Below are 19,242 nucleotides of genomic sequence, written 5' to 3'. Positions count from 1 at the left end.
CAGCTTCTAAACCCATGGCCCCGACCACCTCGAAGGACAAGGGCAGCAGACTCATGGGAACACCACCACCTGGAGGTTCCTCTCCCACCTCACACCATCCTGACTTGGAAACATACCCCTGTTCCGTCACTGCCACTGGGTCAAAGGCCTGGTGTTCCCTCCCTAACAGGTGTACCTACACCTCATGGACTGCAGTGGTTCAAGAAGGCAGCTCACCACCACCTTCTTGAGGGCAATTGGGGACGGACAACAAATGACAAATGGCCGGCCTCATCAGCGACAGCCGCACCCCAATAAAGAATTTAACAAAAATTAAAACACAGGCCCTTCTGCATAGGAAATGAATCTCACTTCCATAACATTTAGAATTATGTAACAGTTCACACAAGAATATAATATTTCTGATTGACTTTTACAGAATGTATTAAATTCTGTAAATCAGAAGATAGAACATTGGTAAAAAGATTTACAAGCATTCCAAAAGATAATGTGATTTTAAGCACAGTGGCTGAATTAAATGGGAGATTGAAGCTTACATAAAGGCTGACTGTTCCCTCATGTACAGTTGCAAGCAATTGATTTTACAACTTTTAGCTTAGTAACTATAAAAATACCATTACGATATAAGCTACTGATGATTGATTATCCTGCTTTCGCAAACTACAACAGCCCCTGTAGATAGTGAACGCTTTCCTTAATTGTTAGTTTTATTGCGATATAGGACAGAATTAACTGAAGGACAGATTCTGGAGCAGTCAATTACATTTAGGCCAATAGCTGCTATTTATAGTTCTCCATTAGCTCAGCCATAATTTCATGTGACAGCATGCTGCATAACAAATTACCTACTACCAGTTTGCTGCTATCAACTTTACTCATGTAAATCAGTTCAGCCAGCAGAAGGTGTGTGTGTGTGGGGGGGTTGGCATGCAGGGTTTGTAGAGAGAATTGATTATGAGACTTGGCCTGGGTATACTGTTTCTAGAACCATCTATAATTTGAAGGGGTGGCACAGTGGTTAGCACTGCTACCTCGCAGCGCCAGGCACCCGGATTCAATTCCAGCCTTGGGTGACTGTGTGGAGTTTGCACCTGCTCCCCATGTCTGCGTGGGTTTCCCCCAGGTGCTCCAGTTTCCTCCGCAGTCCCGAGATTTGTTTTTCATAATCTTTATTGTCACAAGTAGGCTTACATTAACACTGCAATGAAGTTATTGTGAAAATCCCCTAGTCGCCACATTCCGGCGCCTGTTGGGAACACAGAGGGAGAATTCAGAATGTACAAATCACCCAACAGCACGTCCTTTGGGACTTGTGGGAGGAAACCGGAGCACCCGGAGGAAACCCACGCAGAGACGGGGAGAACGTGTCCGCACAGACAGTGACCCAAGCCGGGAATCGAACCTGGGACCCTGGCGCTGCGAAGCAACAGTGCTAACCACTGTCCCACCATGCTGATGTGCAGATTAGGTGGATTGGCCATGATAAAATTGTCCCTTAGTGTCCAAAGGTTAGCTAGGGTTACAGGGATAGGGTGGGAGTGTGTGGGCCTGGGTAGGGTGCTCATTCAGGGGGTTGATGCAGACTCGATGGGCTGAATGGCCTCCTTCTGCACTGTAGGAATTCTATGAAACGCTACATCTATATTCAAACTTTATCCTCTAAAATGCAGACTGTAGTGACAATGCCAGATCATTATATAACAAATGTACCTGATTCATTGATAATATCCTCCAAATATTCTAATGATATTATTTTCCATTAAAAGGTATTTCTCAGCAGCAGTTATGAGAAACCTAAAATGTACACTTGTGTTGGGGTGTGAATGTGGTGCAATTGATAATAGGGTTTCTCAGTCTAGTGGAGCATGATATAACTGAAGGGGCCAGGGCAAAGGTGTGGGGTTTGGGGATGGGGGGAGTGGTGTCCAGATGAAGCAATGAGCAGTGCAGAAGACTTGTAGTGGGGGTGAAATCAGTGCTCAAAAGGATAAACTAACAATGTGTGGCCACAATCGGAAATATTTTACCAGGGCGACCGACAGCAGAAAAACCTTTGGGTTACAGTGGCGAGGAGAATCTTAAAATGGCCCCAACAACTGTTTCTTTAGGGTTACCCAGTCCACTTGTGTTTATGTCTATAGGTTTCATGGCAACCTTCCACCTAGAAACCATCTTCTCCGACACTCACACCACCATTTCATTCGCCCACACCAATTGGAAATGAAACAGAATCTTTGGCCTGGGTTTTTGGTCCCGGAATGGAAGAGCAAAGTTGGCACATCACCCTCCCAGCTCTGCAAACCCAACCTGGGAGAAGGTGGCCCAGAGGTCAGATTTCCATTCCAGGGTGGCCTGGAAGTCAGGAACGTGTGTGGAGGATGCCAGATGAGGAGGTGGGCTGGGCAGAAGGCCTGCCGCCATGCACCAGCACTGTATCAATGTATTTTTTTTAAATCAGAAAAACAAAAAACACCCTCACCCCTCACACCCCCTCACCCTCCACACACTCCCTCTGGCCCATCCATGCTGCTTCTAGCCCCCATCTACTCTCATGCCCCCTCATACACTTTATTCCAACTTGTGCCCCTTTGCCTGCTTCCATTGCTCCTCACACCCTCCAAGACAACCTATGTCCCCACCCACACCCCAAGACCTTTTATAAGCCTTGTGTGTCAAATTAGTGCCAACTCGTGCAAACCCTGGTCCCCTCCTCCACCCAGCACCATTTTCCCTTTCACCAACCATACGAACTCACCCATTATCCACCCAGCACAGACCTCAGGACCCATGCTGAAATTCAATAAAATTAAGTTCCAAGCATCTATGCACACTTTTTAAAAATATCTGATTCATAAAAACTTATTTGCTGCATTTATATTCCTTTAACTTCATTATGCATTCCTTATAACAACAAACATTTCATTCAATTGCATAGTTCCACTTCAAAGAGTCCATAAACGCTTAGAGCTGTCAGTCAAACTGTGAAATGGCTGGCACTCTGTTGTGATAATGGACCATTGTGAAATCAGTCATGCAGCCCAAATCCAGTAATAGAAATCCTAAGGCTTATGTCGACAGGCTGATCATTTTCAAAAAAAATGTCAAGTTTTTTTAACCAAAGTGTTAAAGAACGGGGGTTTTAAATGCCTTAACAGCTTGACAACTCCCTTTGATAGTTCACCTTGACACTTTTGAAAGTTCCAGTCAGTTTATGCAGTATGCATTTAAGCACATTCATGCTTTTTTTTTAGCACTCCCAAGGACATCTGACCTATCCCAAAGGGATCCTGAACCTCCCCCAAGTGTCCTGGGACCTTATCCAAACGGGGAACCTTACCTCTTCATAGGAGGTATCCCATCTATCCAAACAAATGCGGCAAATTCAGACCACTTCCTACCAAATCTAACCTGCACATGTCCGACAGAGGCAGGGACTGTTGCGTTTGACAAGGGTAACATTGTTGCACCATTTCCTCGATAGCTTTATCAATGCCAGGCCACCAAATATCGCTGCATGCCTGCATCTTCATCTTTGTTTACCTTGGATGGGCACTATGCAGCTCCTCTAAGTGGTCCCCGGACTGGTGGCGGAACGACAACGCGTGAGCCCCACAAAATCATGCCACCTTTGCAGGTCAGTTCATCTAGACGGATAAAATAAGGTCTTCCATGCTCAGATTTCTCACAGTGCCACCCGGCTTGTGCCATCCTCTTGGCTTCCAATAGAATGGGATCCCTCTGGGTCCAGTTACAAATGTGGCCAGCCAACACGGGCATGGTGTCTAAGTGAATCCAAAGCCAATATGATCTCCTGGGGTATTGGTGGTGGCGGTACACTTTTCAGCAGGTGTCGGGGAGAGTTGGCTCAATGCACCTGCATTGACAATCAGCGAGCCAGGCCGGTGCTGGAAGGCATAATTGTAAGCCGCCAGCAACAAGGTTCAATGCTGCACTCTTGCCAAGGCTATTGGTGGTAATGGTTTGTTCTCTCTCAAAAGGCCCAGGAGTGGCTTATGGTTGGTGCCTATGTCAAATTGACATCCATATATATATATATGGACGGAGTTTCTTCACACCATGCATAACTACTGAACCTTCTTTCTGATTTGAGCATAGTTTCCCTCTACTTCTGAAGCGGTCCTCGAGACACAATGGCAATGGGGCGCTCGGAACCATCTCCCATCCTGTGGGATAATACTGCCCCTGTACCATAAGGCATATCATGTGAGCACAATTGGTTTCCAGTGTTGAAGTGAACTAAAAGGTTCAAGGATTGCAAAGCTTGTGTCACCAAACAAAGAACTTCTTCTTGAGGCTCCCTCCATTGCCACCATTGATGTTTCTTTAGTAGTCGGTATATGGTACCAACATTGGTGGATAAATTCAAATTGAATCTTCTGTAATAATTTACCATGCTGAGGGAGGATTTGAACTCAGTTACATCCTTAGGCACTAGGATTTCACAGGTAGCCTTGACTTTCTCCTCAAGGGGATGTAGCCCTGTTGCATCTGTGCAGAAACCTAAATATGTCACTTCTGAGGTCTGGAACATTCAGTTTTCATGCTTGAGATGGACCTCCGCCTCCCGAAACCTTCTTAGCACCTCCTCAGGCTAGACAGGTGCACTTCAGAGGTGGTGCTTGTAACCAAAACATCATCAAGGTAGACCATTACTTTGGGAATCCCTTAGAGGAGTTTTTGCACAGGCTGATGCAATACCAAATGACAACCTGGTGTACTGGTAAAAGGCCCTTATGGGTGTTTATGTTGGCGAACCTCTGGGACTCTTTGTCCAATTCCAATTGAAGGTCTGAGGGCTAATTTAGAGTAGGTGAGGCATAGTGGTCCTCAATCCAGGGAATTGGGTACCTGTCCACCTGGCCAGCCTGATTTATGGTTAACTTGTAGTACCCGCAGATCCTTATGGAACAATTCGGCTTAAAAACCAGAACCATGGGTGCTGCCCACTTGGGAAAACTGAACCAGTCTGATTATGCCCAGTTTTTCCAATTCTTGAGATCAGCTTCAACCTTCTGATGCAGTGATTAGGGAACTGGCTTGGCCCTAAAACACATGGGGGTCGAATCCGGATTGACATAGAATTTGACTTTGACACCTTTAATCCGACCTAGTTCGTTGTGAAAAACGTCCTCGTACCTTCTCAGGACATCTTGAAGAGCACCGATTGAAATTTAAAACATTTCCAGCCAACTAAGTTTGATTTGCTGTAACCAGTCCCTTCCCATGAGGCTGAGTCTGTGCCCTTCCACAACAACCAGGGGCAGGCAGGCCTCTTGCTCTTTATAAGCCACTGGTGTGTTGTTGGTTACTTCCAAGGATTTTCAAAATTTCCCCAGCGTAAGCGGAAATCTTGTCTGTGGTATTTCTCACGTTCAAAGTTTGGGCTCTGTCACGAATACACTTGAAGGTCTCATCCTCCACAACGGTTACCGAGGCCCTCAGTATGGACTTCCATTTTCATAGGATTCCAGCTTACCTTTAAGACAATTTTAATTGGGGCCATCTTGCTCAACTGGACTGCATTCAAACACTACATAGCCTGGCTATGAAGGCTGAGATGGACTCGTCGGGTCCCTAACTGCGGAGTTAAATGTATAATGTTGGAGGATAATCGATGGCCTTGGGTTAAAGTGTTCTTTGACCAACTTAACTATCTGGTCAAAGGTCTTTGAGTTACTGCCTCCAGGGATGTGTGGTTCCTAATTGGATTATACGATTGAGGCGCGCAGACTGTCAGAAGTATCACCTTCTGCTTGTCTTCCCTTGTGATCTCGTTCGCAGTCAAAAGGTTGTGGAGCCATTCAATGTATGGGTTCTAATCTTCAACCCCTTGAACAAATGGGTCTAGTTTGCCAATAATAGACATTTTCCCTAACATTTAAAAAAATAAATTTAGAGTATCAGAGCCGGGATCGAACCTGGGACCTCGGCGCTAACCACCAAGCCACTGTGCTGCCCTCCAGGTTCAATTCTGGTTTTGGGTGACTGTGTGGAGTTTGAACTTTCTCCCCGTGTCTGCGTAGATTTCCTCCGGGTGTTCCGGTTTTCACCCACAGTTGAAAGATGTGCAGGTTAGGTGGATTGGCCATGCTAAATTGCCCCCTTAGTGTCCAAAGGTTAAGTGTGGTTTCTGGGATGTGGTGGAGGCAAGGGCTTAAGTTGGGTGTTCGTTCCAAGAGCTGGTGCAGACTCGATGGACCAAATGGCCTCATTCTACACTGTAAATTCTGTGATCTATGGGGTTTCTAGGCGGGGATCTCTTTATTTAGGGGTATCGAGGGGACACGGTGGTGGTGTCTACTGCGGGTGGCATGGGTAGGTCTTGCATTGTGGGGGTTGGGAGAGGGGGCCCTCGGATGGATTTTGGGGGAAATTCCCTTCAGGAGTTACCCCCTTAGCCAGCTGCGAAGTCCACCACGTCAGGGCCGTGCTGGGAACTACTTGTAGTAAATCCCGCCCACATGATCCCCGGCGCAGAGAATCTTGCGGGCCTGGAGAATTTGGTGCCCGGCCTGCTAAGCTCACGTCAACGCTAGCGCATGGACGTGAACCTTGACCTTGACTCCAGCGGGAGGTTGGAGCATTGGAAACGGGCTCCGATCGCTCCAATTTTGTCCCGATTCTCCACCCCATCGGGAACCCCTCTACAGGTCGCTGAGAATCCAGCCTTGGTCTCACCAATGCCCTGTACCACGGAAGCATAACCTCCCTATTCTGTATTCAATTCTCCTCGCAATAAATGATAACATTATACTAGCGTTCCAAATTAATTGTTGAACGTGTATGCTAGCCTTTTATGATACATCGCCAGTCTTTCCTCACACAAGGGGCGGAATTCTTTGATAATGGGGCTATGCCCTCACGCCTGCGAGAAAACGGGCGCGAATCACTCTCAACATTCCTGGAGAAAGTCCAGAGTGATTCTCCGTTTTGCAGGTGGCTGTTAGCAGGGCCCCGGAATGCTCCTTACAGCTCCGGCTGCCGATACAGGGCCCTGCACTTCCAGCTGGGAATCCGCGCATGCGCGCGGCCTGCGGCGGCGGCCCCGTGCGACATGGCGGACCCACACTGCGGACCCGTCTCGACAATATAGCCCCCCCGGCCCCCAGATCGCGCACGCCCGCCGATCGGTGGCCCCCGATCATGAGCCTGCCCGTCCTGGAGGCCCCCACTGGTGACGGATCCCCTTGCCCCCCACCAGCCGCCGGGTGGAACCATGAGTGAACCACGCCGGTAGGAACACGGCCCATTGCTAGCGGAGAATCGCCGCGGGGGCCTCTTTCAATGGTCCCCGACCGGCGCCGCGTCGACCGCGTGAGTGCGATTGGCGGCGATTCTCAGGAAAACCGCGGGAGCAGCGTCAGAACCGATCGCGGGTCGGAGGCTCGGAGAATCCCGGCCAGGATATTCCAAAGTGTCAATGTTCCAACTTTGTTCTTGTGAATGATCTCCACTGGAACTTTGAAGCAGAGATTTTAAATGATGCATATATTAAAAACAGAGAGTACTCTCAACTTGTCATGATGAATTTTTGATGGCTCCTTTTGAATGTTATCACAGTAAATCACAGAGCACGATGGTTTCATAAGTACATATTACTGAATGAAGAAACGCTAACCTTTACTTCAATGTACTATTGCTCTTCATGTCAAAACATGAATGATTGAACACAGTGTGAGAATTTACTTTGATGACGGGGGAATAGTAGGTCTCAGGAACATGTATTTTTTCTTTTGACAAATAAATGAAGAATAATAAGTTCCAGTAACATCGCTTCTATGCTTTCAGTTTCATGTTCATTTACTTTTCTTTCAAATTTGATGTACATTTCAAATTGCAACAGAAAGGTCTGTTCTTGAGACACAAAGGATGGGATTTTCGAACCTAACTGGGCGTGTACCAGAATAGCATATTTAAATGAATACCTGGGGGGTTCCGCGATTGGCGGAAGGGGGGGGGGCTCTCAACAGTGACACCGATGCCAGCAATACTTGGTTGGAATGGAGGGGAGAGGAGAGGGGTTTGATGCCGGCGATGGTGGTGGGGGAGGGTCACTGAAGCCCCGATGCCAGCAATGGTGATGGGGAAGCCCCTGAAGAATCAGTGCCAGCAATGGGGTGGTGTTTACGGGGCTACCTTTTAAAAGTAGCGTCCCGATCTCTGTGAAGTTGGTCTTGCTGGCAGGTTTAGGCCCCGTCCCTCTCAGTGCTGGTGCAAAGCTCGCCCCCTCCAAAAGAATTTCTAAGTTTGGGTGGATTGCGATCTGGATCATGCCAACCTACCTGGCAGGAATTGCGGCTGGAGACCATGCATAGAAATCTTTTGGGAGAATTGCACCCCTCATAATTATATAGTCCCAAGGCATTTCACAGGAGCATTATGAGACAAATTGTGACACTAAGGCCAGGTGACCAAAAGTGTGCTAAGTTTTAAGTCTTAAAGGAGGAAAGCAAATTATTGAGGCAGGGAGGGCATCCCACTTCAGGCCTCAGCAATGGAAGGCACGGCCAGCAATGGTGGAGCAATTAAAATTGGGGATATGCCAGAGGTCAGAATTAGAGGAATGCGGATAACTTGAAGGGGTGGGCTGGAGGAGATTACAGAGATAGAGAGGGCCGAGGCCATGGAGGGATTTGAACATCATGATGAGAGTTTAAAAACCAAGACCTTTCTTGACCAGGAGCCACTGTAGGTCACAAGGATAGGGCAGAGGGAAACACCCCCATCTCTTGCGACTGGCAAGCTGCAAATGCTTGCTGGAAGTTCCCAGTCAGGTCGCGGGCATTGAGGATTTAAATGTTGTAGGTTGGTCCTAGGAAAGGAGAGGGCCACTATGAGAAGTTGGGAGTGGGAGGGAGTGATGTCTTTGGCACTGCAGTGGAGTCTGGAGGATCACTCCTTAAAACACAAAAATAAACTTGATTTTTGTAGCACCTGACTTCGCAAAGCATTTCGAAGCCAATAAATTCCTTTAAAGTTGAGGGTACTTTTGTTATATGGAAATGTGATGATGAGGAAGGACAAGTGATCATGAATAGCCTTCCAGGTTCCACGTGTTCTTGTATCTGAATGGAGTAGTAGAATTGTCCCTGGTGATGAATGAAATGTGAAATGAGAAACTAATGAATAACTGAAATCTGTTCAGCAGTTTATATCCCCTTATGGCCCTCACCAATTGTTAGAAATGTAAAAAAGTAATTAACTTGTCTCACTGGTAACATTCTCACCTGTGCTTGTCTGGCTCCTGGGTAAGGAATGGCTTGCTTTTAAAATTCTGATCCTCGTTTTCAGGTCCCTCCATGGCGAGGCACCTCTCCATAATCACTTCTAGTCCCACAGTCTCTTAGTATCCGCACTCCTTTAATTCTGGCCTCTTGAGCATCCCCCATTTGAATTGCTCCTCCGTTGGTGGTTGTGCCTTTAGCTTTCAAGATCCTGAGTTATGGAATTCCCTCCTTAAACATCTCCTCTGCTCTACCAATCTTTCTTCTGTTACGACACTAACCCTAACCCTAACCCCGCAGAACCTACCTACTTGACCACTCTTTTGCTCACCAGCCCTGATATTTCCTTATGTGGCTCAGTGTCAAATTTTGTTTGATAACATTCCTGAGCAGTGCGTGCGACATTTTACTATGTTAAAGGTGCTTAGAGTTTTTATTGTTGATTGTGGATTCAGGTCCTGCTCCAACACATAATCTTCAGTGAAGCAATACAGGAGTACCGGATTATCGGAGATATTCATTTGTGTAGTGCTATGCATGCCGCTACCCTCCGCCCTTTCGTTCCTCATTGACATCATTGCGACTAATAACATTGCTTGCCCCCAGGGATTCAACGTGGTCTGGGGAGCACCGTTTGTTAATGGATTTCTCTCTCGCCATCTTGCTAGGCCAAAATCGTCGGGCGGGATTTTCTGGCCGCCCACCGCCGGAGTCATCCACTGCTGTTGAAAGTCAGTGGGCGGGCAGGACAGTGGCACAGTGGTTAGCACTGCTGCCGCACTGTGCTGAGGTCCCAGGTTCGATCCCGGCCCTGGGTCACTGTCTGTGTGGAGTTTGCACATTCTCCCTGTGTTTGTGTGGGTTTCCCCCCCACAACCCAAAGATGTGCAGGTTAGGTGGATTCGACACACTAAATTGCCCCTTAATTGGAAAAAATGAATTGGGTACTCTAAATTTGTTTAAAAAGGAAAATCAGTGGACAATTGGCTGAGTTGCCGAATCTTACACAGGATGTCCCACCATTACTGGCCATCATTGCCTGTTCAGGTGGATGTGAAAGGTCCCACAATACTGTTTGAAGGAAAATTAGTAGTTTGCTGGGTGTTCTGACCAATTTTCCTCTATCAGCCATCATCAAAGACTGATTATTTGATTGTTTATCTTGGGGTCCTTGCTGCCTTGCTGTTTGTTTTGCTTACAAAGCGATAGTAACTGCTTTTCAGAAGTAATTCATTGGATATAAAGCACGTAATATAAATATAAATTCTTCATTCATAATGAATGGCATTCAGTAATATATAAGATAATTCAATCAAGAGTTTTTGACATAGTCATCAGACTGTGACTGTTTTCCAGCATGCCAGTTGACATAATTTAAATTAAATTAAATTAAAACTTCTGGAATATAAAACTAGTCTCAGTAATAGTTACCATGACATTGATTTGATTTGATTTGATTTGATTTATTGTCACAGTGAAAAGTATTTTTCTGCGGCCGAGGAACGTACACAGTACATACACAGTAGACAAAAAAAGAATAATCGACAGAGTACATTGACAAATGGTACATCGACAAACAGTGCGGAACAAGGGGCCAAACAAAGCAAATACATGAGCAAGAGCAGCATAGGACATCGTGAATAGTGTTCTTACAGGGAACAGATCAGTCCGAGGGGGAGTCGTTGAGGAGTCTTGTAGCTGTGGGGAAGAAGCTGTTCCTATGTCTGGGTGTGCGAGTCTTCAGACTTCTGTACCTTCTGCCTGATGGAAGGGTCTGGAAGAAGGCAATGCCTGGGTGGGAGGGGTCTCTGATAATGCTGTCTGCCTTCCTGAAGCAGCGAGAGGTGTATACAGAATCAATGTGGGGATGGCAAGTTTGTGTGATGCGTTTGGCTGAGTTCACCACAGTCTGCAGTTTCTTGTGATCTCCATCTATCAATTGTTGTTACAACCCATTTGATTCACGAATGCCCTTTAGGGAAACAATCTGCTGTCCTTACCCAGTCTGGTCTACATGTGACTCCAGACCCACAGCTATGTGGGTGGCTCTTAGCTGCCCTCTCAGTGGCCTAGAAAACCACTCAGGCCATGGGAAATTAGGGATGGGCAACAAATGCCAGTGGTGCCCAAGTCCCATGAAAGAATTTTAAAAAACGCTTTGTGGCTCATACCAAGTGAAAAATTCCAATGGTGCAAATCAATACAGAAAGTGCCTTGCTGTCATTATGCACAAGCTGTGTATGCATGTAAGGCACTTTATATAACACCATAAGACATAGGAGCAGAATTAGGCCATTTGGTCCATCGAATCTGCTCCGCCATTCAATCATGGCTGATATGTTTCTCATACCCATTCTCCTGCCTTCTCCCCATAACCCCTGATCCCCTTATTAATAAAGAACATGGGCGGAATTCTCCAACACGTCGCTGGGTCGGAGAATCGCTGGGGGGGCGGCGTGAATCCTGCCCCTGCCGGCCGCCGAATTCTCCAGCACCGGAGATTCGGCGGGGGCGGGAATCGCGCCGCACCGGTCGGTGGGCCCCTGCGGCGATTCTCCGGCCCGCGATGGGCCGAAATTCCGCTGCTGTAATGCCGGTTCCGCTGGCGTGAATTAAACCACCTCCCTTACCGGCGGGACCAGGCGGCGCGAGCGGGCTCCGGGGGGCCCCGGGGGGCCCCGGCGATCTGGCCCCGGGGGGTGCCCCCACGGTGGCCTGGCCCGCAATCGGGGCCCACCGATCCGTGGGCGAGCCTGTGCTGTGGGGGAATTCTTTCCCCTCCTCGTCGGCCGTAGCCTCCGCGATGGCCGATGCGGAGGTGACTCTGCGCATGCGCGGGGATGACGTAAGCAGCCGCTGACTCTCCCGCGCATGCGCGGACTTCCACCGGCCGGCAGAGTCCCTTCGGCCCCGGCTGGCGTGGCGCCAAAGGCCTTCCACACCAGCTGGCGGGACAGCAACCACTCCGGCGCGGGCCTAGCCCCTAAAGGTGAGGGCTTGGCCCCTAAAGGTGCGGAGAAATCCTCATCTTTGGAGCAACCCGATGCTGGAGTGGTTCACGCCACTCCATCCCGCCGGGACCCCCGCCCCGCCGGTTAGGGGAGAATCCCGCCCATCCCTGTCTTGAAGACACTCAGTGATTTGGCCTCCACAGTCTTCTGTGGCAAAGAGTTCCACAGATCCGTCTGGCTGAAGAAATTTCTCCTCATCTCAGTTTTAAAGGGCCGTCCCTTCAATCTGAGGCTGTGCCCTCAGGTACTAGTCTCTCCAACTCGTGGAAACATCCACTCCAGGTTGACTCTATCTAGGCCTCACAGTATCCTGTAAGTTTCATAAAGATCCCCCCTCATTATTCAAACTCCAATGAGTACAGACCCAGAGTCCTCCACCGCTCCTCATATGAAGTAAAGATTTCCTTATCTTTTACTACAAGTTCAAACCATTGTCATGTGAGAGTACCTTTAGGAAATGGGTGTTTATAAATGGGTATGTATATAGGTATCTGTAGTGAGAGTACCTTTAAGAAATGGGTGTTTATTACTGCAGTGATGTCAGAGAGTGGGTGGAGCTGGGCTGTCTGTGAGCTTCTTACTTTCATTTTAGGCTGTTTGCTGCAGGGTATGTTTTAGTTTTGTTTTCAGTGTTGGAGCTGAAGCCAGACAGAGCAGGTGTACTGTTGATCGCTCTGCCATGAAAAGACTATCTCTTGATCATTTGGTGAATTCAGAATTATAAATGTTCTCAGTAGTGAATGTAAGCCTTATGTGCTTCTGGTAAAAGGTGTTTTAAGTCTTATGGATGTTAAAAGAAAAGCTTAAAGGATTACTTAGTGTTGTATTCTTTGGGGGTTGTATTTGAATTAATGGTTGCTAAGATGTTCACTGTATGTTTTATAAAGGTTAACTTGAGTTCATAGAATAAACATTGTTTTGCTTTAAAAAATACTTTTCCATTTCTGCTCTACCACACCTGTAGAGTGGGCCATGTGCTCCCCATACCACAATCTATTAAAAGTTGTGGGTCAGGTGAACTCCATGATACACTTTGGGGTTCTCTAAACCCTGGCCCATAACACCATCACAATGGTCAATAAAAGTAAGCAGAATGGAATAAGAAGCTTATATGTGGCTGGGGTTGTTCTTGGGTAACCAAATTTTCATAAGCTATGGAGGTTTTCTTTAAGGCACCCCAGCCTCATTTATTGCTTGGAGTGAGGCAAGATACAAAAATAATTGCCTCGAAGATCACTGGCACCAATGGGTATAGGAGGACACAGACGGTTGGTCTAGATAGGACACGTGATCAGCACAGGCTTGGAGGGCCGGAGGGCCTGTTCCTGTGCTATACTGTTCTTTTTTCTTTGTTTGCTCAATTATCTGCACCTATCAATATAGCACCAACTATATCTGCAAGCCTTGGCACATCTATCTGGCAATGGACATGTGGAGTGGCCTGACCAGGCTCTGAATGAGAATGAGGACAATTGCACAGCTGTGCCATCTGCCACATGGAATCCTTGCAGACAACAATCATCGCAAGGTCAGGATTGCCAGATGTAGTCACAATCACTATCCTTCTCTATTGCTATGCCTCTGCTCTCTTTCAGACTAGCAAAACGCCTATGTACAATATCAGCCAACTTGTCCACTAATGTATCACACCATGGACTGTACTGATCAATGGGATTAATACTTTTCCCACTCAAGTCTCAATCACACATTCCTCTATGCTCACTGACCTAACTTGGCTCCTGTCCCATCAACAGCTTGATTTTAAAATTCCATCATTGTTTTCAGATCTCTCGGTGGTCTCCCCTGTCTTTACCTAGGTAACCTTCTTCAGCCTTACAACTCTTATGCTTTACCAATTCCCTGTGCTCTTCTACAACTTCCCGAGACCTTTGCTCTTCCAATTCTGGCTTCTTGCGCTTCACCAATTTTCATTTCCTACAGCTGCCTAGATTCTAATCTCTGGAATCACATCTCTAAAGCTTTCTGTCTCTCTATTTTTTTCTCCTCCTTTAAGCTGCTCTTTGAAACCTACGACTTTGACCAAGCCTTTGTCCTAATATCGCTTTCTGGCTCATTGTCAAATAATGCTCCTGTGAAGCATCCTTGGTGGTTCTACCTCATTAAATGTGCTATATAAATGCAAGTTGAAAAGTGACCCAATGGCCCAATGACACAACATTGCCAACTCACCAAGAAACTTACTGAGAATCCTTGGAAGGCACTAGACACAACGGCATGACCTCCAAGGACGCAAAGGGATTGCCATAGGTCAAGTTATCACTGATATTGATTAAAGACACTGCAGTGTGCTACTTCTCACGTTGCTGTCACAATGCTTTAATTTTAAGGCATATCTCTGCCTAGGTGTGCTCTAAGATAAAGAGGATGACCTCTGGGAAATGAGTCAAATGACATCCTGGCCACCTGAGGAATGAAGCAGAGCACAGATACAACATGCAACTAAAGGTTGGGAATCCCTTATCCAAAATTCCGGAAACGCACTTTTTTCCACTGCTGATGTGATGTCACAAGTGGGAAATCCCACAAGGCTCTGTGAAGGTTCCCGGATGATGGGCAGTTCCCAATGCTCACCAGATGCACAATTCCCAACATGCCACAGATGCACATTATATTCTGAAATCCGAAAAATTGCAAAATCCTGTACACTCACGGCCCCAAGCATTTCGGATAAGGGATGCTCAACCTGTACCAGGAACTTTATACTGCAACCCTTGGAGTGACACCATAAAATGTCATTCACTGTATTATTTTCTTGTATGGAGTGACATAATCATGGAGGAGACAGATGAAGTCATTCTGCATTCAAGGCCAGAATATGTTTTAAAAAAAATAAATTCAGAGTACCCAATTATTTATTTTCCAATTAAAGGGCAATTTAGCGTGGCGCCCGAAGGCCAGAATAAGTTACAGCCACCACCAAGAGGATGTCACTGCAGAAATATCTGCAGCTGGGAATGCTAGTCAGCAATGTGCTCATCCAAATGAACGTCAGATAAATGCCTGAGCCACACTTCCAATAGCCTTGCTATCGACATAGAAAGGATCAACTGGCCCATAACATTGTTTTCTGCCTGAATTTAACTACCCTGAATGGCCACTCTTCAATGTGCTATTATCGTACTCTGCACCGTCAGAAAGGAACTGTCGGGGCAGCACGGTGGCGCAGTGGTTAGCACTGCTGCCTCACGGCGCTGAGGACCTGGGTTCAATCCCAACCCTAGATCACTGTCCATGTGGAGTTTCCTTATTCTCGCCGTGTCTGTGTGGGTTTCACCCCCCACAACCCAAAGATGTGCAGGGTAGGTGGATTGACTATGCACGGTAGGACAGAGGGCAGCACAGTAGCACAGTGGTTAGCACTGTTGTTTCACAGTTCCAGAGACCCAGGTTCGATTCCTGGCTTGGGTCACTGACTGCGTAGAGTCTACATGTTCTCCTTGTGTCTGCGTGAGTTTCCTCCGGGTGCTCCGGTTTTTTCCCACAAGTCCCAAAAGATGTGCTTGTTAGGCGAATTGAACATTCTGAATTCTCCCTCGGTGTACCCGAACAGGCGCCGTAGTGTGGCGACTAGGGGATTTTCACAGTAACTTCATTGCAGTGTTAATGGAAGCCTCCTTGTAACACTAATAAAGATTATTACTTGCCCCTTAATTGGAAAAAATAATTGGGTACTCTTAAATTTATTTAAATAAAAGAAAGGAAATGTCTGGACAAATGTGAAATGAAGCATTCCATATTTCCCCTCGTTTGTGGTATGTCTACGTGAGTTTAGAGTTTCTTGCCCCCAGTGATCGCGATGGAGGATAGTGTACGTTGTGTATCTTTTCTATCCCATTATTCTACCTATTCTAAGTGCTGCCCAGTTCAAACTAGCAAGGTGCCATCATAGGCTGGTTTAGCTCAGTGGGCTAGACAGCAGGTTTGTGATGCAGAACAAGGCCAGCAGCGCGGGTTCAATTCCCGTACCAGCTTACCCGAACAGGCGCCGGAATGTGGCGACTAGGGGCTTTCACAGTAACTTCTTACTTGTGACAATAAATGGTTATTATTATATGGCACTCCTGACTTAAAAATTACATAACTCTGTAAATGTATTTTTGTAGTGGCAAAGTGCAGACAAATATCACATGTTAATGTTCTAAGAGGGACAAGTTTCGAAAACTATTTTTTAACCTGATATCTTCCTGTAGACAATGAACAGTGTAGAATGGTAAGTACAATAACACAGGAAAATTGTATTGTAGATAATGAAGACAGGTACTTTATCAAATGGTATTTGATAATTCAGTTAATCATCACCTACATTTTCTCTTTTCTCTAGGGATAAGCAAGGTGGATTGATACAACCCAGAAACTTCAAACGACTTAATAAACCAAAACCTCCGAAAGGAAACAAAGTTCCATCGTAACATAACCTTATTGTTCCTCCCAGGTTCCGTTCAATGTTGGTTAAAAAATGTACCTTAGAGAACAAGCAACAACTTACGTTTCTAAAAAAATCTTCCACTCTGATCTTTTTAATGCTTAATAAAGTTGCATTGTTCCAAAGGTTTGGTTATTTTATTTGCTATTAGTACTGTAAAACAAATCCACTTGTTGTAAAGCTTATGGAGACATCCCGAGGAACTGTTAATATGCAACACAAATGCTTATATTTAACTGGTGAGAAGTACTTCCACTTAAGGGGTCTCCAAAACTATGAATCTTCAATATAAGATGGTCGCTGATAAATGCGATCCTACAATCCTACAATTTACAGTGCTGAAGGAGGCCATACGGCCCATCGAGTCTGCACCGGCTCTTGGAAAGAGCACCCTACCCAAGCCCACACACCCCCACCCCCACCCCCACACCATCCCTGCAATCCAGTATCCCCACTTAACCCCTTTGGACACTAAGGGCAATTTAACATAGCCAATCCACCTAACCCACACATCTTTGGACTGTGGGAGGAAACCGGAGCACCTGGAGAAAACCCACACATACGCGGGGAGAACGTGCAGCCTCCGCACAGACAGTGACCCAAGCCGGGAATTGAACCTGGGACCCTGGAGCTGTGAAGCAACTGTGCTAACCACTATGCTTTATTGTGCTGCGATAAAGAATTCAAGAGAAACAACATTGTCGAGAAAGTGCTTCGAATGTGGAAATTGCTAAAGCACCTAATGGCTGAGGTGAATAGCACAGATGCCTTTAAGGAAAAGCTATATGTACATGAGATAAAAAGGAATAGAAGCAAATACAGATTGTGTGGGGCATATATACCAACATGGATTTGTTAGGCCGAATGGCCTGTTTGTCTGCTGTAAACTCTTTATAAATCGTTTTTCAGGCCATATGGCAGTTATTGGTGGTTTGTGTTCAGCCTCACAAAATCGCATTTCAGCTGTGATGCAGTAAAGTGTGATCATTTAAAACATAGTTCAGTCTACTTTGTTAATATTACATTTATCTGGAACGGCACGTGGCGCAGTGATTAGCACGGGGACCCGGGTTCGATCCCGGCCCCGGGTCACTGTCCGTGTGAAGTTTGTACATTCTCCCCGTGTCAGCATGGGTCTCCCCCCACAACCCAAAGATGTGCAGGGTAGGTGGATTGGCCACGTTAAGTTGCCCCTTAATTGGGAAAAGTTTTTTTATAAATGACATTTATTTGAACCGGGGAGAACGGTCACCTGTTACACCGTTTAGGAATGCATATAGTGGATATATGTAAAACAGAACTTGTTGAGAACTTTAAAATCTGTGTGGAAACAGACATTTAAATTACGCTTGAGATGATGGTCATTTTTATTCTTATGTGGCAGTTAAACATTTTTTTATCCGCACCCTCCCCATTTCCAGGTAAATACAGGGGGCATTGAATCGGAAATATTTCCTGTGAGTTTATCCGATCCAAGATGATGGTTGAATTGCCCAGGGAAGTTGCTGTTGGATGGTCCATTGCAAGATGATCATCTCAAGCCGCCAAAATAGAAAGCTTCCATTTTACAGAACTTCTCAACAGCACACACACAGAATCTTTGCCAGGGCCAGGATTTTCGTCCACGAGTGCAGATGATCCTGGAAGTACTGAGGAGGATGCGAGATGCGGAGCAGGCTGGGAGGGAAGGCCTCTCCTCAGGGCTCCGGCACTGCGGCCAAATTTTAAAAAATCATTATGTGTTCCTCCAGCCCTCAGTCCTCCCCCGCTGACATATACGCATTCCCAATGTTCCACCCACTCCAGCTCATTCCCCTGTACCCACCCCATAACCCCTCATACCCTCTGTGCCAACCTATGCCACCATATCCATTTCCCATGACTCCTCATGCTTTGCATGCTGCCTCATGTCCTCATGCCCATCCCTTAACTGCTCATGCTAACCTGCACCCGCTGCCTTTGTGATGGAAATCCAGGGCCAAATGTCTGTTGGTGGTGGCAACATTGCTCAGACACCAGGGGTTACTCCACTGCACATACTTTGTGAATATCAGTACCTTCCACGGGGCTGAGGGTCTCTGGCTATCTTGCAGAAGTTGTGGGATGTCTTGGATTTGTGGTCAGTGGCGGTTTTGGTAGTGCTACTGTGGAATTGTATTTCTGTGATGACGTGACTATATATTATCAGTTGCTCTGTCTTTGCTCTGCATTTTCGACATTGAATTTGGCCCAGATGTAATATATGATTGTGCATTAAACAAAGTTCTTTTCAAGACAAATACTTCAGGACAGATTAATTATAGAAACACAAGCTACCAAATTCTGTATTTGCAATGCTCACCAAACATGGGTGACAAATCTACCGAAGAACTAGGAGCAGGAGTGGGCCATCTGGCCCTTCAAGCCTGCTCCGCCATTCAATGAGATCATGGTTGATCTTTTGTGGACTCAGCTCCACTTTACGGCCCGAACGCCATAACACTTTATTCCTTTATTTTTCAAAAAATCTATCTATACTTCCAACCCCTATACCATGACTACA

The 19,242-nt window shown here is 46.4% G+C and overlaps 1 protein-coding gene across 3 annotated transcripts in view; it reads left to right on the top strand.

Annotated features, from left to right (window-relative positions):
- ropn1l (rhophilin associated tail protein 1-like) overlaps positions 1-16,825 on the top strand; it is a 127,059-nt gene extending 110,234 nt beyond the window's left edge. For 2 of the 3 annotated variants that reach the window (XM_072509789.1, XM_072509790.1), the window contains exon 6: positions 16,599-16,825. In XM_072509789.1, coding sequence (XP_072365890.1) covers positions 16,599-16,686 — 88 coding nt within the window. In that variant the 3' untranslated portion in view covers positions 16,687-16,825. Of the gene's footprint in view, positions 1-13,639; positions 13,785-16,598 lie in introns of all 3 variants that reach the window. The other variant, XR_011947874.1, reaches the window with a different exon arrangement.
- The last annotated feature ends 2,417 nt before the right edge of the window (positions 16,826-19,242 follow it).

Source organism: Scyliorhinus torazame, chromosome 6 (assembly GCF_047496885.1).
Source record: "Scyliorhinus torazame isolate Kashiwa2021f chromosome 6, sScyTor2.1, whole genome shotgun sequence".
Taxonomy (NCBI): Eukaryota; Metazoa; Chordata; class Chondrichthyes; order Carcharhiniformes; family Scyliorhinidae; genus Scyliorhinus; species Scyliorhinus torazame.
The sequence above is the reverse complement of the archived record's forward strand: the minus strand, read 5'-3'. Positions and strand labels throughout refer to the sequence as shown.